General features: G+C 42.7%; 1 protein-coding gene across 1 annotated transcript in view; it reads right to left on the bottom strand.

The window, feature by feature from the left end:
• The window catches only part of LOC113405318 (sushi, von Willebrand factor type A, EGF and pentraxin domain-containing protein 1-like), a 169,722-nt gene that overhangs the window by 36,173 nt on the left and 109,133 nt on the right, over window positions 1–24,416 (bottom strand). Inside the window, exons 32-40 of the mRNA XM_026646401.2 lie at window positions 24,081–24,200; window positions 22,406–22,582; window positions 15,556–15,640; window positions 13,821–14,012; window positions 11,059–11,226; window positions 8,091–8,763; window positions 3,573–6,358; window positions 2,229–2,454; window positions 972–1,127 (exon numbers count right to left, since the gene is read on the bottom strand). Coding sequence (XP_026502186.1) covers window positions 972–1,127; window positions 2,229–2,454; window positions 3,573–6,358; window positions 8,091–8,763; window positions 11,059–11,226; window positions 13,821–14,012; window positions 15,556–15,640; window positions 22,406–22,582; window positions 24,081–24,200 — 4,583 coding nt within the window. The remainder of the gene's footprint in view (window positions 1–971; window positions 1,128–2,228; window positions 2,455–3,572; window positions 6,359–8,090; window positions 8,764–11,058; window positions 11,227–13,820; window positions 14,013–15,555; window positions 15,641–22,405; window positions 22,583–24,080; window positions 24,201–24,416) is intronic.

Below are 24,416 nucleotides of genomic sequence, written 5' to 3'. Positions count from 1 at the left end.
AAAGTTCACAATCTAAGTATTTTCTGTTTCAGAACTGTTCCCTACCTTACCATCCCTGTTCCTCACAATACCACCACCACAACACCTCCCAGGCTCAGTGCAGGATCTGACAAGGTTAAAAGGCCACTTTTCATAATTTATGGAAAAATCAGAAAGATGTAAGTTTTCTAACTTGTGATAGGTTATGACTTGCTATTATTTTCTCACTGACTGTTACTTTGTTAAGACAGTATGGGCTAATTATAAAAGCATAGGACAGAGCCAGAAGCACTGGACTCTGCTCCCTGCCCTGCCCCGCCCCAAAGTAAATCTGAGCAAGCTGCTGCAACGTCTTTGTCTTGGTTTCCTTATCTGTAAAACTGAGATACTATTTATCTACATCCCAGGACTATCTGAGGCTGAGATCACTAATGTTTGTGAAGTGCTTTGAGATAGTCAGGTGGAAGGTGCACTGAGGGAGCCATGGAGTCATAGCAGGAGTGCTGAACTGAGCTGGGGTTGAGGAATCTGGGAAATCAGTCTATGCTTACATTCAGTAGTTCAAAGGGTGAGACAGTAACTCTCCGTTCTGGTTTCTCTTTGCAACACTTTAATAGAATCCACTGATTTAAAAAAAAGAGCTGCATTTGCTAAGGGCCAAAACCACCTTCTCTTCTTACAAATCTCTTCCCTCCCTCCACCCACTTTTTGCATATGAATTGCTGACCTGTATTTTATATTTATCTGAATTGCAACCTGGTCAAGAAAGGGTAGTGGTCTTTTGAAGTGTTTTGTAGAGCCCCATCTATATGTGCATCATTCTATAGGCAATAGCAACAGCAAGAAAAAGACATAAATGTTCAGCAGAAGTTAAGAAAATAATCATAATACGTTCTACTAAACAAAGAGGATAAGCAAGAACAATCAAGATGATAATACAAGGGTTAATCTTAATAGTATTGGTACATATACTGTGGATTCAGTTGACTTACTTGTAATTCATAGCCAGCATTGCATTGATAAAGAACCGCATCCTTGTAGCTGTAACTAGCACCAAGCACAGTTCCATGTTCTGGGGTTTCTGGTTTCCCACAAGAGACAGGAACACAGATATCATCAGAAAATGATGGCACCCAGCTGCCATTGTGCTAAAAAGCAAGAGAAATAACTATTAAATGAGAACATCAGAAAACATGTGGGAGAGAGCTTTACCAGTACAGAGATGGGCAATAATTCTCATTTATTATTATTTGCAGTAATGTAACGTTCAGAGGCCCCAACCTAGACTGGGGACCCATTGTGCGAGCTTTGCACACTCGCATAGAGGCGCTTACAGAGAAAGGGCAGAAGGGGAAACAGAAGCTCAGAGAGGTGTGAAGAGAATTGCTCAAAGTCGCACAGCAGGTCAGTGACCGAACCTGGAATGGAACCCAGCTCTGTAGACTCCTAATCCAATACTCTAACCCCTAGACAACAATGTTGCCTCTCCAACGTATCAGTCAACAGCTTCAGCTATGCATCCGAATACCCAAAGAACTGTTCAGCAAACAGAGGAGAGTAGAATTGTTTTTCTCACACGTTTACATTTTTATGTTAAGTTTTTGTCTGTTGTGGGATGGAAAGCAGGAGCGAACGGACCCCTGCAAACTGATTCAACAGAAATACAAAAAATAGCACAAGCAGGGAGAGTTTATAAATTCTTCCAGTTTTAACTCTGGAAGGCCCTGATCTTACACACGCACATTCCCATGCTGAACTTGGCTCACGTGAGTAGTCTCCCTGACTCTAATGGGTCTACTCCCAAGCCTGAAGTTAAACAGATGGGTAGATACTTGCAGGATCGAGGCCTGAGGTATTATTGGCCACATAGCTGAAGAGGTTTGTTTTTTACAAATACAAGGCCTGAGGTTTTTAAAGGTGTCAAGGGATTAAGATGCATGATCCCCATTAATTTCAGTGGGAGCTGAAACAGAATTAAGAGTTAAAACAGAATAAAGTGAGTGAAAAAGAACGTTTAGTCACAGTACAGTATTATGGTTAAGTAGTAAGAGGAGAGGACTGTTTCCCAAATCTGGAAGCCTGTGTTTTTTTCTTAAGGGAGGAGCAGGACCTGCTGTATATTTTACAGTGCATTACACCTGTATTGTGTACAATCAGGAAGCAGGGCCACATTCTACCCACAGATGAGTGCACACCTCCAAGGATAGTGATCTGCACCTTTAAAAAAAGAAAAGGCCAACGCTCTTTACCTGGCATGTAGATGTGCTTGCTCCTGACAAAGTGTAGCCTTCTGAGCATGATAAAGTGATGCTCTTATTCACAGTAAACTCATCACCAGAAATAATTACATTGGTTAGATTTGTGGGCACGGGACATTTTCTGAGGCAACAGGAAATGCTCTTAGGAGACCAGTGTCCGTCTTCCTGACAAGTGCATGTATCCATTTCTGTTTCCATCACGTAGCCCTCCAGACATCTGCAATGCATCAGAATCATTGGTACACACGCGTACGATGTTCTAATCCTCAAGGTACAAAACCTACCATGTGGCTCAATTGTCAATATTTGTTTCTTATGAGCAGCGCCTCTAGACTTCTGTATCAGTTCAGCAACCTGCTGTGAGAGGGTTGAGGCATTTTTGCTGTGTGTTTATAAATCTGGTGGCAGGAGTTTGAACTGAGTCCATCGCTGGCTGCGTCCCCTGCTCCAGCAGCACAGAGTAAACAGGGTGGATTCATCACCCTGGTGATTTCTTGTGCCTAGGAGAATCCCCATGTGATGTAAAGCCACAGTAGCAGCTCCTGCGGTTTGGGCAGAGAGGGTATGGCTGGCTGAAAGGGGTATGGTGACAGTGTTATGTTCTGAGGATTGCCAGCTGCTGGATCTGCCCCTGGGGGCCGTTGGCAACCTGAGGGCTGCTCTTGCTTGCACCAGGGATTGGACAAATCCCAAGCAGACCCCAAGACTGGGAGAAAGCAAAGGTAACTTAAAGACAAATTTGCTTTCCCCCACACAGTCCTGCATTGAGTGCAATTCAATTGGACTGGAGAATTTGACCCTCCATGGGGTTTGTTTGTATGCACACAAACATACACATACCAGTTAAGTGTGCTTCAGTGAAAATCCATCCACCCAAACCCTTACAAGCAGGGAAGTCACCTGTTCAGGTACCTTCATATACATGCTGTCCCTCCCACCCATCCCTCCCTCATTTTAGCCACTCTCACTGATAGAATCCACTCCTCTGCTAATACAGTCACTTCAGCTTCATAGAAACACAGACACACACATACCTGGAAACTGTAACACAAATTCTTTACCACAACCTCAATAATATTAACGTATACTGTGCACTCTCCATGGCTTAAATGCATGACATGCAGTGAGTTTGTGGGTCAATCATGAGGCTGGAGTGAGGCGTTACATGGCAGCGGGAGCTCCAAGGATGTGTGTCAACTTCCTCCTGAGGTCTGCTCCACAGCTTTTCTATGTATTTTATAGCCTCTCACGAATTGAATGTATTCATTTGCTTTAAAGGTCCTATGTTCATTCCTTTGACATTTCAGGGAGATGTAATTACAGCAGCCTTCTTACCTGTACTGGACTCTGCTTCCATAGGTGTGGGCCTCTCCGACAGCCACTGCATTAGGAACGGAAGGTGGGGGTCCACAGGACATCAGCTCGCAGCGTGGATACGGCTCACTCCAAACGCCCGTATCTGTACAAGTCAGCTCTGGCCTCCCTTGTATGACAAAGCCAGTTCTGCAGTTATATATTACAGTGTTCTCATCCACAGAGCTGCTTCCACTGATAAAGGCACTGGGGATTGTTGGTGGGGAGCCACATGAAATCCGCCTGCAGTGTGGAAAAGCAGAACTCCATTTGCCGGCTGCCTCACAGGAGAGTTCAGAAGGCCCTAGCAGTTTAAAGCCCTCCAGGCACTGAAATCGTGCACTTTTCCCGCAGCGGAAATCTTGCCCGATAACAACCCCGTTCTGAATCAGTGGCGTGGGGCATTCACAGAAGAGGCAAGAGGGGAGGCTTCCCCCCCATGAGCCGTTGGACAAACACTGCCGCAGTGGATTTCCACGTAACTCATAACCGGGAAAGCACACATACTGTGTGTATTCCCCATAACTGAAGCCTGAACTATTCAGGAAGCCATGAGAGATGTCTTCTGGGGGTCCGCAATTGACTGGCTCACAGTACGGAGCCTCTGTATCCCAGGTGCCATCAGCTTGACAGGTAAGTATGGATGCTCCATGCAATATGTAGCCTTCACTGCAGCGATACTGAACTTCCTTCCCAACGCCATATTCGGATCCAATAATTTCTCCATTGGGAAGAGGTAGTGGTACTGCGCACCTGACAGATTTACAAACTGGAGTGATTCCACTCCAGCTTCCATTTGCAAGGCAGACTCTACTCCTGTCCCCATGCAGCTGGAAACCTTCATTACAGCTGTAGTCCATGTGTTTCTGGAATGTGTATTCGTCTCCAGTCACGTGGCCATTTTCTAAAACTGGTGGTTGGCCACAAGAAACGGGGATGCAAATAGGCTCATTCCCATCCCATTTTTGGTTATCCTGGCATGTCCTCTTATCTGAGCCATTTAACTGGTACCCAGGATCACATTCATAATGGACCACACTCCTGTAAGTGTAGTTTTCTCCCTTTATGTTTCCATTCATGAGTTTGTTAGGTGTGGTACAGGATACCACCTGGCAATATGGAGCAGCATTACTCCACTGTCGGTTAGGCAAACACAGCCTTGTGTCAGAACCAACTAGCTTATACCCTGTTTTACAGGCATATTGCACTACGCTACCAAGTGTATTCTCGGTAAAATGTAAAAAGCCATTCTCTAGGGGTGAGAGTAAGTCACACTCTATTGATATGCAGACAGGGGCACTGCCATTCCACGTCCCATCCTCTTGGCAAGCTAGTATGGGGTTTCCTAATAGCTCATAACCAGCGTAGCACGTGTACATAACTATGGTTCCATATAAAAAGTTTGTCAACTGTACTGCATTAGTTTCCTTCAAAGGACTTTTTATATCTTTCCAGCTACTAGCAACTAACGTGTCAGAAAGAGGAGGGCTCTCAGTAAGATGTATTCTTTCTTGGTCAAAATGTCCTTCTTCACTTCTAACCTGCACATATTCCCCGAAGTCAATATGGGGAGGCAGGCCACAGTCTGTTGGTAGGCATGCCGGAGTAAAGCTAGACCATCCCAACTCTTCACAAGTCTGCATGGCAAGACCAGCCAGCTGGAAACCTGGAAAGCAGCTATAGATGATCATAGCCCCATAGCTGTAATCTGCACCTTCCACAAAACCATTCTCGATGGGCCGAGGGGGGTCACAGTTTATGGCTTTGCAAGATGGAACATCTGCGTCCCACTCTCCTGTCTCTAAGCAGCTCAGTACATTCAGCCCTTTGAGCTGGAATCCTCTGTCACATGAATACGTAACAGTCTGCCCATAATGAAAGTTTGTGTATGAATATTTGCCATTCTGAATCTCCTTAGGTTCTGGGCATTCAACAGGCTTGCAAGCTGGCTTTCCACCGAGCCAATGACCATCTTCTCCACAGAGAATAGTTGTGTTCCCCAGTAATTCAAAGCCCGGTTTACAAGTGTACAGTGCTGTGCTGAGGTAAGTAAGACCCTGCACATCTACAATGCCATTCTGAATTTCTTCAGGCTGGGGGCATTCTACTGGAATACATTCTGGCAATGGAAAGCTCCAGGAGCCATCAGCTTGGCATCCAATTGTAGATTCTCCCTTCAGTAAAAACCCATCCATGCAGGTGTACGTCACGGTGCTACCAAAATGAAGAGATGATGCCACAGGGTCACCAAAGGGAATGTATGGAGGCCCATGGCACAGTACAACCTTGCAGACTGGAAAGGAATCATTCCACTGTTGTGACGGCAAACATTTCAGCACCGAGGAACCATGCAAGACATAGCCCTCTTTGCAGGAAAACTGTACAACACCTACTTGGTGAACCATCTCTTTCAAGACGAGCTGATTTTCAATCAGTGGTGGTTCTGGGCACTTTGTTGGCACACACTTTTGGCTTTGCTTTTTGCTCCACTTCCCAGACTTCTGGCATGTCCAAGAGGCATCTCCCATCAGCTCATAGCCCTCATCGCAGAAAAACTCAATCTTGGATCCCACATCAAAGCTTTCTCCCTTTGCATATCCGTGCTGGATAGGAGGTGGTTTGCCACAACTGAGAGGAACACAAGAAGGTGGCGATTCACTATGCCACTGACGATTTGCTTGGCAGACTGATACTGAACTTCCAACTAGCTTGTAGCCAGCATTACATTGGTAGTACACTTCATTCTCAAAGAAACGGCCAGTTGTGCTCTGTAAAATGGGTGAGACAAATGGTAAGTAGAAGGTAAAAGTTCTTGACCCTGGCAGATGAATTTTGATTTGATTCGTCTTTCTGTATCTAATTGCTAACCAGACACAAGGATTGATTGCAAAGAAATAAACGTTTGCACTAGAAATATAGGGGACAAGTTCTGCCTTGACTTGCACCCGCTGAGGTCAATAGAGTTGCACTGAATGAAATATTAAAAAGTTTTAAAGCTTAATGTTCAAAATTTAAAGCTAGAAAATGTTTTCCTGGACACACATGCAAAAAAAATCTGTACATGAAAAGGGAGAAGAGCAACAGAAGGCTGGAAGTAGGCAGAGGAGACCTCTGCAAATGACATGGCTCTTTAATTTAAAGCTTTATCCAGTGTAGAGCAGAGGTTCTCAAACTTTTTTTCCCGCAGACCACTTGAAAATTGCTGAGGATCTCGGCGGACCACTTACTGATCTTTCCAAATGTTGTTTGTACCGTTAGCTAACTATTGTCAAGCGCTTTGGATAAAATAATAACAACAATAAACACAGTTTGAGAACCTCTGCAGTATTGTACTTGCAATCTCAGGTGTTCTATCTCTACAGCAAAGAAAACTTTATAGGAACAATGCATACTTATCACAGTAGAAAAACAGTATTCATGATAATACATAATAATAATTGAGCAAACTGAAATAAGAATGCACTAGTGAGGGAGTTTCATTTTTTCAGCTGATTTAGCCACTCTCTGTAACTGGCCTTCATAAGAGAAAGTAATTATAATAAGAAGAATTTGTTCCCTTAAGGAAGCAGTTAAAATGGTTCTAGGTACATTATGCGCTCTCAGCTTCTCCTAGTGGAACTGTCTTACCATTATCAACCTAATTACATGGGGGCCACTGTGTTACAATCATAGTTCAGTGGTAAAAGGCAGTTTCATGTTTGGTTTCAATCTTAGAATCTTGATTTCTGAGAGGCATCCTTCCCACTCTTCCTGTAACTTTTTACTGCAGCCTCACCCCTCGAGAGAGGATGTTTGTTCCCCCTCCAGCCTCAATTCTAATTGAAGCTAGATCTTTAAAATAAAAAATAAATTTGATCTCGCCTCTCCCCCCATATCCCATGAAGTTTAACATGAAAACATTTCTTTGTCCGTCAGTGTAGAACACGGGTCCAACAATAAGAGAAAAGCTGCGTTCATTACACCTTTTAGCTCTGATGAGGTTATTGACTTCTAGCTTTTATTTATTTCAATTTAATTTGATAGTTAGGCCAAATTCTACCCTCAGCGGGAGCTGTGTGCGCATCCAAAAGGAAGGATTCATCCCAGAGTTATCTGTTTATTTCAAATCAGATGTTTCTGGTAGTAAGAACAAAAAGAGCAAGGTTTCTGAGCTAGCTGTAGCACCTGGATAGATCTCTAGGGAGCAGTGGGAATTGGCCCACAGACTGGAGAGGACAAATATGTAGCGAGACGTTAGGAACACCAATTGGTAGAGTGTTCTTTTGAATGTCATAGGAACTCTGCGTCTCCTACATCAAATCCTTGCTCATAATAGGAAATTCTGTTAATAGGCTTGTGTTTTTGAGAAGCCTAATTCTGATACAAGGCCATCCCCATCATTCCTTTGCTTATCAGTTCTGCTTGCATCCTACTTCAACTTTAGTGGGCTAGCCGGTGGGAATCTTTAAGACACCTCAACTTTGCCAGCGCAGCGAGCAGCTTGGAAAACCCTTATCATACCTCAATGACTCCGTTTTCAAGCTTGGGTGGTTCTCCACAAGACACCGGATGGCAGGTAGGTAGGTTACCGCTCCAGTCTCCTGTGGCCTCACATGTCCTTTTCTTTTCTCCTTTGATATAGAACCCTTTGTTGCAGCTGTAAGCCACCACTGCTCCAAAACTGTAGTTGGCTCCACTCGCATAGCCATTTCTAATACTCGGTGGTTCCCCACAGCGAACCGGGATGCATTGGATAGTCAAAGGAGAAGGAGTCCACTGACCACCTCTGTTGCACTCAATCTTAGCAGACGTGTTTAGGACAAAACCTTCCATACACTTGAAGCTCACGGCTGAACCAGCAGGAAACTTTACTTTATTAACTGATTCCAGGATGGCGTACGACACTGTGGGCGGCCTCTCACAAAAATCAGCGATGCAGTGGGGCATCTTCATGCCAGCAGGAGGCACCCACTTCCCTTGAGCATTGCAAAACAGCTTGGAATTGTCCTCCAGGCTGTAGCCATCTGAGCAGTAGTAATAAGCTATATCGCCAAACAACCGATGGGCGCTCTCTGGGGAAGCATGTTCCACATGGGGAGGTTCATCACAGGAAACCGCCAGGCACTGCTGGTGACTCATGCTCCACTCACCACTGGCTGAGCATTCTACGGTGTCAGGGCCAATTAATGTGTAGCTGTGGATCAGGAAAAGACCAACAACATATGGAGTTAGATTGATAACTGAAGGGTTAAGCCACCCCACATGCCCTGGAAAACTCTCCAAGCAGAGCTTCCTAGAGCTGGGAAGGGTCCACTTTAGACAATAGTCGCAACTCTAGTGTGACTGTTTACTGCTTAGATACTACACCAAGGGCGGCTATAGAAAAACCTATTATCTATGGAGAAATAGGTAGTCTGGCTATCCGGACACACAGCAAGACTTTACCTTTTGGTAAAGCTTTTCCATCACAATCAGAACAACATTTACAATAGCAATCAACCTTCCCCACCAAATGGAAACAAACCAAAAACTTCTACCGAAAGCAGAGCTTCTTATAACTAGAGAAGGAAGAAGAGTTGAAGACTCTATGAAATCCAGTGGGGTTCTTGCTATGCCAATCTAATTGACCTATGAAGAACTCAGATACTATGGAAATAGGTATCAGCACAAAATCCTAAGCTAGTTAGCTAAAAATATTGTTGTTGTTAATGGGTATATTGTCATTTGGTAATGACTCTTCCATAAGAAACCACCAACATATATAAAAAGAAATACTTTTAAAATTCAGTATGACATGTAATTTGTTTCTAATCTTTCACAAATACTGCAATTTTAACATGTAGTCAGTGGATAATATTATATTTAGCTAATCAGTCTCTGGCATTGGATCATAAGCAGCACTTCATGCTGCCAATTGTCCCACTTAAACTGCAGTTGTTTAAACACAAAATGTGTTGTCTGTGAGTTTATTTAAAGTCTTACATTTTCTGTGGTGTGTTCAAACAAAAAGAGGATGAACAACAACCCACTGTGAAAGTCTCTGATGAATCTTTGCAGCTGAGGGTTGGAAAGTGACTGTTTAGATTTTGTTGGCCACATCTGTAAAAGTACTTTGACTTGTCTGCAGTATTTATTTTCAGACACTGTTGGCTGGGATTCCAGGGGGAAAAAAGCACATAGAAGTGCCAGTTTTTAATATGACCCATCATTATATTCATTATCATAGAGGTGACAGTTGTTTTCTCCAAATGCTTTTAAGCCGACCTGTTTAAAATACTTGTACCATAAATAACAAAGCATTTTGAGTCTGAGCACATTTAAGAAAAAGAAAATGAAGAATTTAATGTAATTATATCAGATACAATGTTGAAGATTTCAGCTTGGAAGGAGAATGATTATACATGTATTTTGTTCCTTTCATCAAGAAGGAGAACAAAATGCTCTATAAACTTAGACCCTGACCTTGCAAAGACTTAATGTGTGTGCTTGACTTTATTCACTGAGTAGCTCTAATGACTTCAGTGGGACTACTCACAGTGGGTAAATTAAGCACGTGCGAGAAAGTCTTTGCAGGACTTTGCAACCTCCTCTGGGATGAACTATGGCATATATTTAAAAATGCACAGAAGTACTACACAGACAGAAAATGAAGAAGGACACTGCATAGCTGAAACTGCAGAGAGATGTTCATGAAGATGGAATGTAATTCACCCAAATTAGAATCTGGCCTTTACACCAGGATTAATATCCCTGCTCGCCAGTGGGAGGAAGGCTGTCCAGTGGTTAGGGCACAGCCAAGGATGTGGGAGACATGAGTACACTTCCCTACTCCACCATGGACTTCCTATGTGACTTTGGGCAAGTCACTTCGCATCTCTGAGCCTCAGTTCCCCATCTGTAAAATGGGGATAATAGCACTGCCCTGACTCCCAGGGGTGTCGTGAGGATAAACACATTCACAGATTGTGAAGTGCTTAGCGATCTACTGATGAAATAGTCACTCTTTATTTTATTATTACTCTAGTGAAAAGAGCCATGGGATCCTTGATTTTAGAATATGTCTCCTCTCAAATATGGCACTGCCAGCATCACACCATGCGGGGGCACTGTTTCAACAGTGACTAGAGGGAAAGGGGCTCCAATTGAATTATCAGTATTACTGCCTTCAGCAACTGGATTTCCCTGTAGCGCTCCCATTCAAGTCTGTATCCCACCTAACTCTAGCTGGCTCCTGAAACCTGACAAATGGGCTAGTATTGACACATACCAACTTTCCACTTCACAAAAACTGTCACTCACCTTTCATTTCCAGCTAGTTACAACCGAACCAAGAATTAATTAATGAGCATTAATAAAACAGCCATGTTCTTAAGAGCATGGGACCTCAAAGAATCGCATTAGGACCTTGCCTTACAGCGAGTGAGCTGCTGTGTGGCTTGACAATTTTTACTCATTGTGGGTTTTATTCTAATAGTGCTAATGTACATACCCTTCCTTACACATATAAGTGACTGTGTTGCCAAAAGTAAAGTTATTCCCACTGATCACAGCATCTTTGATGGCAGGAGGGGATCCACAAGAGACAATTTTGCAGACTGGTGGTATGCTGTTCCAGTTAGCTGAAGCTTCACACACAAGTACTGGGGGACCCTGTAGGCTAAGAGAATTAAAGGTTATTATTAATCTGTAACTGCAGTTTGTATGGGGGTGGGGACAGAAGCCGGGAGCTCCTTGCAAATACCTTCTAGCTGTAATCCTAGCCCCAGTGAAGTCATGGGGAAGTTTGCCATTAACTTAATTGGGGCCAGGATTTTACCCTCTGTTCACAAAATATACGGCTAACCTTGTCAGAACAAAAACGAGGAGTACTTGTGGCACCTTAGAGACTAACAAATTTATTGGGGCATAAGCTTTCGTGGGCTACAGCCCACTTCATCAGATGCATGGAATGGAAAATACAGTAGGAAGATATATATACATATTACATGAAAAGATGGGAGTTGCCTTACCAATTCTAACGAGACAATTCAATTAAGGTGGGTTATCATCAACAGGAGGAAAAATCACTTTTGTAGTGGTAATCAGGATGGCCCATTTCAAACAGTTGACAAGAAGGTGTGAGTAACAGTAGGGGGAAATTAGCATGGGAAATTAGTTCAGTACTTGTAGTGACCCATCCACTCCCAGTCTTTATTCAGGCCTAATTTGATGGTGTCCAGTTTGCAAATTAATTCCAGTTCTATGTATCTGTATATATCTTCCTACTGTATTTTCCATTCCATGCATCTGATGAAGTGGGTTTTAGCCCACTAAAGCTTATGCCCAAATAAATTTGTTAGTTTCTAAGGTGCCACAAGTACTCCTGGTTGTTTTTGCTGATACAGAGTAACATGGCTACAACTCTGAAATTTGTCAGAACAGCAGGTGATCAGAACTACTGGAGGAGAAAGCTGAGAGTCTATTCTGGTCTGGATCGCTCTACTGACGCATATAAAACTCCCATTGAAGCAAATGGAAGTTCTGCCCACCTGTGGACTGCAAGATTGGGCCATCAGTGTTTGAATTAGGTTATTTATTTATATACCACCACAATGTGCATCTGCAGAACTCTGAAACTTGATTCACCCAAAAGACTAAGGAACATGTTGATATTTAGATTATTTTTCAAAAAGCCATTCATTCCCTGTAGGATGTTAAAGGTTTTTGCTGGCTGAGGAAAGGCCTAAGATATTAAAAGTTAGCTGATCTTTTGGTTTCCTTAGCTATAGTAACACCAAGGGATATGCACAAAATGGCACAGTGTTATTCAGGCATAGTATAATTCACCAGTGAAAGGCCAACTCCAGTGCTGAGCCGTGGCACATAAGGTGTGTGGCACTGCCAAGGAGGTGGGCTCTGCACAGGCTTGGAACATGCCGGTGTGAAAAAGAGCATGTGGGGTGGACGACAGAAGGGACTGGATCCGTGCTTGTACAGATGCCACGACACCCAGCATAGGGGTGTGGTGTGGAGGGTCACTGGCTGGAGTGGTGACTACAAAAGGGGATGGTGGAGTTCATCTCCCAAACATCCAGGCTGGATGGCCACAAAAAGCTAAATTATTTAGGCTTCATGCAGGAATTAAAAAAATAAATCACCCATACTATACAAAAGAGCCTTCAAAATACATTGATGGAACCGGTATTTGTGAAACAACACTATACATTAACTGTAATTTTCATGTAATAGATTTCCATCTATAAAAGAAGCCATGATATATATTGTCTGGTTGGCCTAATTCTGCAGTCGTAGACAAAGCTTCCATTTACTTTAGTAGGAATTATGCCCAAGTTAGGAGTGCAGGATTGAGCCCGTACTGTAGCTATAGGGCCCGATTCTACCCTGCCTTGTAGTTTAAGTAGTCATTTACACCAATTGAAAGTGAGCACAAAGTATGTGTAAAAACACTACTAAATCAGAATCCTCCATTCACTTACTCCAGTGTTATCATTTCACACCTGTTTGCGCTCATTTGGACAGATGTGAATAATTGCACAAGATGAACGGCAGAGGAGAATTAGGCCCAGAGTATGTATCTATGTCAGTATAGGTGTGTGTTTGCAACAGATATAGATAATGTTAAGGATTTTTTAATTTGCACAGTAGGTAACATGATTAAAGCTATTTCTTTTAATATAATGGGGTTTATTCATTTTTAATTGTCTGCTAAAAATCTGTTTACACCAGACTCAATCCACAAATGTAAAATGAAAACCCAAGCTTAAAATGAATCACTATTTTACGGATTTTATTCATTCATTAGAATGGCTAGAATGGTCACTTTAATTTACAGAAGACCATTTCTAGCTGGCATTTTAAGATCAATGCAAAATAATAATAAAAATAATTTTGCATAAACATTAAAAGTTAATTAAGTGTACTGCAGCCTTTCAGGTGTAAAGAAGAACTTTTAAATATGGTTCTGATATTGGGTTAATTTCCATATGTTTGAAATGTGCTTTACAGCTTGGTGATAAAGGGAATGAATTAAACATTAATAAGATGACTGATGCTACATGAGCTTCCCACAAGCGTTGGCATTTTGTGTGAAACACAGAAAGAACCTCAAAGATGAAAAAAACCCTTAAATCTATTGTGTTCCTCTGACACTCTCTACATCAGACATGAATTAGCCATTCCAGCAAGTCTTTATGTTTCATCAGCATCTTCACAGCACTTAGAGTGCCTGTGACTTGACTCTACAGCTTTTACCTGTATCCACTGTTACACGTATATGATGCAGTAGAAAGGTATGTCATGCCACTCAGTGTGTATTTTCCATTGTTTATGTCCTGTGGGCTCGGACATGTTACTATTTCACAGGCAGGAGGAGCATGATTCCAAGCACCACTAGCAAGGCATGATGTTTCCTTTTCACCCATCAGATTGTATCCTTTGTTACATCTGCATTCAAAGAAGAAAATCACTATAAAATACATACATCTTGTTTTTATTGGATTCTCCCCAAGCATCCCTTTCCTCCCTCCCACCCATATATATTACTAAGTGCACAGGATTAGCTAAGGAAATGCTCCCTCATCCCAGTAAAAATCTATGTGATTCCTAGGGATCAAATTTTCAAAAGCACCTTAGTGATTTATGAGCCCAAGTCCCATTTACAAAAGTGACTGAGACACTGAGGCGCCTAAGTCCCATACGTTTCCAATGAGACTTAGGCTCTGAAGTGCTCAGCTCATTTTTCAAAATAGGACTTAGACTCCTAAGTCGCCTAGCCTCTTTTGAAACATTGATCCTAGGTCTGTTAGGTCTTGTAGGCTCATGCCTGAATAGAATGCAAAGGACAAAAACACAGAGGGACATTGTGGCTTCAGTCTTTAACTAGCCCCTATGTTGTGGATGTGTCCTCAAGTCCCTTCACCATCGTTCTGGCCAGTGGGTGGAAGGATGGAGTTATACTCCATATCCCAGGAGTCAGTATGGATGGACTAGTATTTGAGCTAATGCTGAATATTTTATTCAGAATTTGTAGAAATGCCAAACAAAGAGATTTCACTAAAAAAAGCTGTTTCTCGGAGAAAATAGGAAAAATTTTCCTGGGCCCAATTTGCCAAATTTTCACAAAAAATGTTGGTTTTGTACCCAGATTGGCAAAGCAAAAGGGACTATTCCACAGGCCTGGTTAGTATTTATGTGGTCTTTTACAGTGTGCACAGTGAACACCATTGAAAACATAACATTTCCTACTCTGCAGTGACTTCTGTGATATCCTGGCCATTCAAAGACCTCTTAAACTCTTCCTTGACATGATGCCTACAAAATACTTGGCAATCATTAGGCAGCTAGTGTGCTGAGACCACAGGCTACCATGCTGGCTAGTATTGTCTCATTGTTTCCTCTTGCTCTCCCATCTGTTTGTCTGTATCCACCTGTTGATTTTCGTCTTATAGTTAGACAATAAGCACTTTGAGGTAGGGCCCTATTTTTGTTCTGTGTTTGTACTGCACCTAGAGCAATGAGGTCTAGGTCTGTGACTAGGGCTCACAGGTGCTACCTCAATACATATACAAATAATAATACAGGATGATACTGGGGTAACCTGGGTTTCTGGGGTGATGAATGGGGAGAGATTAATAGGCCCACTATACAGTACTATCATTATTTCAAGGGCTTTGTTAATACACAGCCCACTATGTGGAATAAGTAAAACATTATATACTAACTACAGAATGGTTGTCCAGATACAGTACTCTGCAATATTCGTTTTCTACTCTGTGTATTAAAATAAATGCAACCTAGTATTGTATAAGTTGTGAACCCCAGGAAAGGATTAATGGGTGAGTTTTGGGGTGGATTCTGTTCATTGTTCCATTACTTTCCTCCACATTTTGTGGAGTCAATTACTCTCTTATTAAATCCAGTTGTTGTTTTTCTCATTTGCTTCCAGACTCTGAGTACAGTACTGCTCCAAACACAACGACTCTCCTACCTGTACAGCACCTTCTTGCCATAAGTAAAATTTGAGCCCTCAATGGCACCATTTTCTGGAATAACTGGACTACCACAGGATACAGCTTTAAAGAGAGAACATCAAAAATAATTGTTTAGCCAGCACACGTCCAAGATGCAGACAAGAAAATTCCATTTTCCGTGGAAATGCCTACTAGGGCTGAATCCCGTTGGCCTTACTCACACAAGTACTTGCAATGAGGACAGAGTAGGGACTTGCCTGAGTCAGGGAAGCAGGATTTGCTCTTCCAGGAGTAATTGATTTTGCTATAGCTTTATTAGTTAATTATTGGAAACATCTTGTTTGCTTTCATGTCATGCTTTTCTCCTAATTCATGAACAAGAAGCTGAGAGGACCTTTGTCATCCTAGGAAAAGATATCATCTAGGCAAGCAGATGCTTCATTGCCTAAAATAGAACCTTGCTACGTGCTACTGCCCAGAGCGTCTGCTTTTGCACACTAGTGCTTTGTGAAAGCAGGGTTACTGGCAGTAGCACAGGCAGCAGTTTGGGCACCAATTCAGAAAAGCACTTTGTCTCTACTAAGCAAAATGCTTACACATGTGCTTAACTTCAAATGCATGCTCTGCCGAATAAGGATGGAACTAATCAGCTGCTTAAAGTTAATACATGCTTACATGCTTACATGCTTTGCTGAATTGGGGCCTTCGTGTCTATGAAACAGCTGTTCTAGATAAATTATTTTTAAAAGGTAAATCTTTTTTGTCAAGGGGCATGATCACTTAACAATGACACTGCAAAACCAAACACGTTCCTTTACTTATTTTACTAATATCACAGTCTAGTATAACAGGTGAGAGAATTTTAGACTGTCTAATCTACTCATCACTATTTATGCTCTTTGAGTTTTGTACATTTCTCAGCTTGGACAATGAAAATCAATGAAGTCAGTTTCACCTTTGTTTATAGTTAGTTTCATGCTGAGGTTTTCGGTGCTACAGTGTTTGGGGGTTAAAAGCACTGCAGGGGAATTATGATGTTGCACCCCATAATGCTTTATGAGGATATGCTTATGAATGTATATATGACATAACTGGAATATGTTTTATGCTACATATGCCATGTAACATATCTCTGTAAAGGTTATGATCTGCTGAATCTACTCCTTCTATTTGTATGCATGTATCATTTTTGTGTTTGAAGTTATGAATATTGGCTGTGTACTTGCTTGATTTCTAAATCTCCTTAGTAAAGCATTTGGTCAGCTTCTTGAGAAAGGAATGTGCAAGTTAAATGCCCAGTCAAGAAGCACTTAATGGACAATGGATCTTGGAAGGCTCCAATCCACATAAGAAGTCTACTTGAGGATGTTCAAGGCAGCATGTGAACCATGGCTGCTAGCTGTAAGTTCTGAGTCATGCAGGGACATGTGACTTGCCCATGTGACTCCAAAACTCCATCTTGGAGCTGGACTTTGCATAGGAGAGAGGAGGTCTACAAGAGAAGGTCTATTTAAACCCCTGGAAGACCCCTCCATTTTGTCTTCAGCTGGCTCAAGAGATAGCCTCTCCATCCCCAAGGATACCTGAAAGAAACTGGAACAAAGGACAGTAACTACAGGGGGTGTGAGTGCTTGCTGGACCCAGACTAGAAGGAGACTAGTCTGTAAAAGGAAGCTCACTGGAACACCTCTGAGGGTGAGGTTTTATCTGTATTCAGTTTTCTTACTGTATTAGGCATAGACTTGCGTGTTTTATTTTATTTTGTTTGGTAATTTACTTTTTTCTGTCTGTTACTACTTGGAACCACTTAAATCCTACTTTCTGTATTTAATAAAATCACTTTTTCCTTATTAATTAACCCAGAGTATGTATTAATACCTGGGGGGGGGGGCAAACAGCTGTGCATATCTCTTTATCAGTGTTATAGAGGGAGAACAATTTATGAGTTTACCCTGTATAAGCTTTATACAGAGTAAAATGGATTTATTTGGGGTTCGGACCCCATTGGGAGCTGGGTATCTGAGTGTTAAAGACAGGAACACTTCTTAAGCTGCTTTCAGTTTAAGCCTACAGCTGTTAGGGGACGTGGTTCAGACCAGGGTCTGGGTTTGCAGCAGGCTAGCGGGTCTGGCTCAAACCAGGCAGGGCACTGAAGTCCCAAGCTGCCAGGCAAGAAAGCAGGGGCAGACGTAGTCTTGGCACATCAGTTGGCCGCCCTCAAGGGCTTTTCTGTGATCCAACCCATCACAGGAATGTTCATTTAAAGACAGCCGATTCCACTGGATTTTTTATTTTATTTTAAATTTTGCATCAAATTTAATTTGACAATATCCTTTTACAAAACAACATTTCAGAAAAAGTAGCCAGCTCTTAGGGATTTGGAAGCATAGGAGGAATGGTACATAATATGACCATCACTGGCAGTTGGTTCAAGCACTTGGATATCCATTGGGAAACCTGGATATACAACGATGGCTGGATGAAGAAGGAGCTGGATCATATATTGGTCCAAAATTGTAGTACAGCAAGGTCATATTGGATTTACAGAGGTACAGAAGCTTTGGCAACTACTGACCATCATCTCCTGGTTGCTAAAATGGCAATTACCCCCCATTTCAACAAAAGAGCGAGCTCGTTATGACATAGTAGGCACAAAGTATCGCTGAAAATTCAGCACTTGCATAACAAATTCAATGCATGTGGCACTCTCCTGGATAATGTAGAATAAACTTGGACAGCCATAAGTACAGTCATCTGAGAAGCCGTAGATGTCATTCCCAAACCGAAATGCTATGAGTGATGCCACTGGCTATCTGATGAGACATTTCAAATTTTGCCAAAGAAATCTGAGGCCAGAGTGTGCCATGACAACACTGCATGTAAATGTTTACCAGTTATTTTTCAGGTGAGAGCAAAAGGGGACTGTGAAGCTTATTTTGAGAACTTGGCATGAGGGAAAAAGATCTAATAAATTACAACCTGCATTCAAAGCTATTCAATAACTTTGATCCAAAATTGGACTTTGGGCGGAGTTTAGGCTGACAAATAAATCTGATAGTAAAACATGCTCAACCCAGGAAGAAGTCCTGCAAAGACAGAAAGAATACTCAGAAGAAACATGGAAAATTATAGACAAAAGAAGAAAACAAAAGGCTCTAGAGTACTTCAACATGCGACTGAAGAAACAAAACACACCTACAGGAACCTTGACAAAGCAGTAAAGAAACAATGCAAAAAAGATAAGCGAAATTGGATAGAAAGTAAGGCTAGTGAAGCTGAAGAAGCAGGGGAAAGAAACGACGCAAGAACAGTCTAAACGATCCTGAAACAGTTAACAGGATATGGATCAAAATTCAGAAGTGTCCCAGTGAAAGGGAAACAAGGAGAAATTTTGAAAACACAGGAGGAACAAGAAAATAGATGGGTGGAACACTTCAAAGAAGTGCTAAACCAACCAGAACCAATTACAAGACTGGAATTTAACGATAATAAACCATTAGACCTAGATATAGATGTATTGAGGTAAAAACTGAAGAAGTAAAAAAAGCATTGCAGAAGCTGAAAAACAACCAGGCACCTGGTTTGGATGGCATTCATCCTGAGATGCTTAAATATGGAGGCGAAGACGTGGAATCAGTCATCTATTTGCTGTGCAATAAAATATGGACGGAGGAGAAAGGGCCGGAAGAATGGACCCTCGGTATCATAATCAAGTTACCAAAGAAAGGTGATCTAAACAATTGCTCAAATTGGAGGGGCGTAACACTTCTATCTGTCACAGGAAAAGTATTAGCAGCAGTCCTCCTGAACAGGATGAAAGGAAAGATGGATACCATCCTACGTGAACAACAATCTGGATTTAGACAAAGGAGATTGTGCACAGATGCTATTTTCACCCAGAGACGGATTACTGAGAACACAAGGCAGGCTTGCCATCAATTTTGTGGACTTTCAAAAGGCATTTGATAGCATAAACAGAGAAACAATGTGGAAAATTGTGGCACAATATGGAATTTCAACAAAATTAATCAATGTTATGAAGGCATTCTACGCCAACTCAAAATGCTGCATTAAAATGGAAAACGGATTGAGTAAGCCATTCAGCATCAAGACAGGTGTAAGGCAAGGGTGCGTCCTGTCTCCTTTTTTGTTTATGCTAGTCATCGACTATGGATTAAAACAATGTGACGGTGATACATATGGCCTAAAATGGAACAATTCCAGGCTATTTGATCTAGACTTTGCTGACGACGTCACTCTTATCAATGAAGATGCCAACTAGCTACAAAAATGCACAAACCAAGTAAAAAGTAATGGAGAAGATAGGTTTGAGATACAATGTAAAGTCATGTTAATAGGGACTACAGGGACAGAAATCAAAATTGAAGAGAAGGTGGACAATTTTACGTATCTTGGAAATACCATCAGCTAAGATGGTACCAATTCCGAGGAAATAATAAGAAGAATCAGGAAGGCAAACGCTGCATTTGGAAGACTCAAAAACATCTGGTGACTCAAAAACATCTCCCTCAAGACAAAACTGAACATGTACAAAGCAATTGTCATCACAACATATAGCAGTGAGACATGGTAACTTACCAAGAAAAATATTCAAAAGCTGGATACATTTCATCACAAATGTCTGAGAATAATATTGAGAATAACATATAGAGATAGGAAGACGAATGAAGAAGTCAGAAAAATTACTGGACAAGGCACTCTCTCACAAATAATCTACAAAAGAAGACATCAGTGGCTGGGACATGTGCTGAGAATGGAAAAAGAACATTTACCAAATACTGCCCTTGAATGGAAGCCAGAAAACACAAGAGGAAAGAGAGGAAGACGGCAAATAACATGGAAACAAACAGTTCTGAATTACACCAAGCACCTCAACATGAAATGGGAAGATTTGGAGAGAAGGGCAGTTGACAGGCAAGGATGGCAAATGTGGGTAGCCCAATGTGCAGCAAAGCACAGGATGGACTAAGGTAAGGCACTTAACCATCCTGAAGCGACTTCATGCCCAGATCTGGATGTGTTAGTAGTAACATGTGGGTGTGTTAGTAGTAGATGCAAACCCTGACCCTGAAACCTGGGTAGATGTATCTACTATGGAAGAGGTCCACTCTGCCATAAAGAAACTGGGAAGTGGGCATGCTGCTGGACCTGATGGCATAACACCCGAACTCCTCAGGTGCACCACAGAGCCCATAAGTGTAGCATTATACCAATCTTTTGTCTGGGCTTGGACTACTGGGAAGACGCCAGCAGAGTGGATGGAAAGGATCATCCCCCCACTGGGGCAAGGCCCGTGCACTGAGTGCTGTCACTACAGGCCAATAACTCTGCTTTCTGTTCCCAAAAAAGTTTTTACACTTGTCCTACTTGCCCAGTCCCAGCCTCTTCTTGTGAAATGCCGTTGCTCCGAGCAATTGGGTTTCACTGCTGGACAATCTACAATGAACGCTATACTTGCTCTTCATCTTTTATCTGAGATCCATCGCAAATTCAATTGTCCTTTGACAGCAGCATATGTAGACCTAAAAGCAGCCTTCGATTCTGTTGATAGAGCTGCCCGGTGGAAGGCCCTACTGGCATTCCTGACATCCCCCTGAAGTTAATTTAAGACCTACATAATGACTATGGCGCATGGATGTGATGGGAGACCCATAGGTTCGACAGGTTTTACACTAGATCTGGGATGAAGCAGGGCTGTGTCCTCACCCCAGGCCTATTCTGCCGCGCAGCAGGTTGGCTCTTTGAACATGTCTCCGCAAATACCAGTGTAATTGCCGATTCAACTTCTTTTACCAACTTGGACTATGCAGATGATGTCATCCTCTTCGACCAGGATGCAGATGACCTTAAAGATGCACTAGAGAGCTTCCAGCTCAGTGCAGCTGCCCGTGGACTAAGGATTTCTTGGGTAAAAACAAAAATTCAGAGTATCGGCGCAAAAGTTGTGATACAAGACATCTGTGCTGCCAGACAAACACTGTAAGTAGTGGATGATTTCATCTACTGAGGCAGTAAAATTGTCATGGATTGATGGACATGCTAAGAAGAATCAGTTTAGTAGCCTCAGCCATGAAGGACCTGCATAGTGTCTGGAGCCAAAAGAAGGCGAAATTATATATAAAGTACGGATTTATCAAACCTCCATACTTCTGATCCTCTTATATGGATCTGAAACACGGATATTGCTTAAACAAGACATCCGGAGGATGGAGGTATTTCATATGCATTGCCAGTGGCAACTACTGAGCATAAGATGGTTTTATTTTATCAGTAATAGGGATGTATCACTGAGAACTGGCCTTGAGAGGACTGAAGTCATCATCAGTCACTGCCGGCTGGCACTTTTTGGACATATAGCCCACCGTGGAGATACAGTCCCTGCACATCAAGCCCTAGATCAGACTTGAGGTCAGCTGGGGACAATGGCCAGCCACAGACTAGTAGCAGCCACACAGTCTTCTGCAATGATCCTGGCTGCACTGGATTAGTAATAACCCCGGGGAGCTTTCAGACGCCTGGAATAAAACCATACAATGTGGCCATGAATATTCAACGCTATGGACGTTTGCGGTATAAGTGTATTGTTGTCGTTGTTAAGCAGAAAGTGACACATTGCTTCTGGGGACACCACCTGCCTTCAGTTCACCGAAAGTTTGATGAACTGGAGGTGAATAATTGGGACTGTGCCCTATAGATAAGCCTGATGTGAAGTGAAGTGGTTTTTCTGGTGATCCATCCATCTCTACACAGAAAGCCATTCCGATTCCTTCTTTTCCTTCACTGTGCTGTAACACCAACTGTTGAATTTCCTTTTAGTAAACACACAGGAGCCCCCCAAGACAATACCTTCACAATATGGTATCAGGTGGCTCCATCCTCCAGACTGCAAACAAGTGACTCTAGTTGCTCCTATCAACTGGAAACCCTCTTCGCAGGAGAAAGTAACTTCACTACCAACAGTGTAATTGTCACCATAAGAATGACCATGTTCTGGATTTCCCGGATTCTTGCATTTTACTGGTTCTGTGAAAGCAGACATACCATGAAGAGCGCGTACTAATAACAGACAGTGCAGCATCACTAAACACGAGTGCTTACAAACAAGTTGAGTGACATTTGTCTGGGCATTTTGTGAAAATCAGACATAAAAGAATGGGGAAAAATATCTACCGTATATACTGGATCATAAGCCGGTTCATTTATAAGCCGACCTCCCCAAGATGGCTAAGTAAAAATGGAAAATTTTTATGACCCATTCATAAGCCGACCCTATAATTCAGGCGTCAGCAAACTCTGGCTCCTGGGCCATCAGGATAAGCCGCTGGCGGGCCGAGATGGTTTGTTAACCTCGCGTCTGAAGGCACGGAGGTAAACCTAAGTAAACAAAGTGTCCCGGCGCGCCAGCTGCTTACCCTGACGGGCCGGGACAGCAACTGGTGGGGAAATTTTTTTGGGGGGAGAAGCTGGGGGTCAGGGGAGTGACCCCACCCCTAGCCCAGGACCCCCACACTCTCCCCATCCCATCCCTTCCCACCTTATCTGGGGGGGGTCAGGGGAGGATGTCTCTGGCCTGGCTGGAGCTGCTCCGGCGGGCCAGACCGGGCGGCGTGGCCGCAGCATGTTCCAGTGGGCTGGGCCGGGCGGCACGGCCGCAGCGTGCTCTGGTGGCGTGGCCACAGCCTGCTCTTGGGGGCGGGGCCGAGCGGCACGGCTGCAGCCTGCCAGTCCCGGAGCTGCAGCTGCTTCGGAGGCTGGGGGAAGAGCAGCGTGGCCAGAAGTGGAGAGACTCTGGCCCGGCCTCTTCCCTTCTGGATCTGCTGGCTGTGCTGCCTCTGTTGGGGAGAGGGGCTGTGTCCCACCTCTCCCTCTCTATACCCGTTCATAAGTCGACCCCCTTCTCATGGTGCTTCCCTTTTTTACTAAGAAAATTCGGCTTATGAACGAGTATATACGGTATATGCATTTTTAAGAATCTCCTCAGCTTTTCTCTGTTCCTGATGTAATCTGGGTCCACTATAAGCTTGTGCAACTGAATTGATTTCAGTGCAGTTGAGCCTTCTTGCATTGGGACTTTTTGCATTAACCAGTTCCAAACTCATTTTTTCCCTCCACGGGAGACAGTGTGGTCCAGGCATATAGGGCACTGGATTGTGAGTCATGTCATTTCCAAATCTACCACTGCGCTGGCATTTGACCGTAGCAAGTTACTTAGGTCAAAATTTTCAAACTTCAGTGCCTAACGTTAGGCACCCCGATCCATATTTAGGCATCTACATTTTATGTATTTCTTTGTGCATTTGAAAGTGCAGGTCTACTTTGAAGCATGATGCTATAAAAATGGCAATGTGGGGATCCAAGTTTATGGTCTCGTGATTTCTAAAGTAAATGTGCTCAGGTTACAAGAAAGAATTTTTTTTTTTTTTTACCCGCTATCCCTTTACCACAAAGAGGCACTTAATCTACAAAGTGAGAGTAGGCCTCCTTTCCCATCCCCAGGTCGTTGAAAATTTGATCTCATTACCTGCACATTTTTTGCCATCGCCTGTATGAGGAGGGATGCAAGTACATACGTAGGACCCATTTGTATTAAGGCAAGAAGCATGCTCATCGCAATCTGATCCAACAGCACATTCATCGACATCTGCAAAAATAAATGTCCCGAGGGTAGTATTTGTAATGAACATTGTTTTCAATTTACATCACTCGAAATGTCTGGCAGAATCATTTAAAAAACCCACCATTAACTGAATCACTTCTCTGATGCATTGTAACAGTGGAAATAAACATAGAATAATAAAATGGAATATTTCTACAAACAGTTAATTTAGCATAAAATAAAAGATTGCCAACATGAGGG

This window comes from Terrapene carolina, unplaced genomic scaffold, assembly GCF_002925995.2.
Source record: "Terrapene carolina triunguis isolate 2854851 unplaced genomic scaffold, T_m_triunguis-2.0 Scaffold35022, whole genome shotgun sequence".
Classification (NCBI taxonomy): domain Eukaryota; kingdom Metazoa; phylum Chordata; order Testudines; family Emydidae; genus Terrapene; species Terrapene triunguis.
Note: the sequence above shows the minus strand (reverse complement) of the source record. Positions and strands in the feature narration are given on the sequence as shown.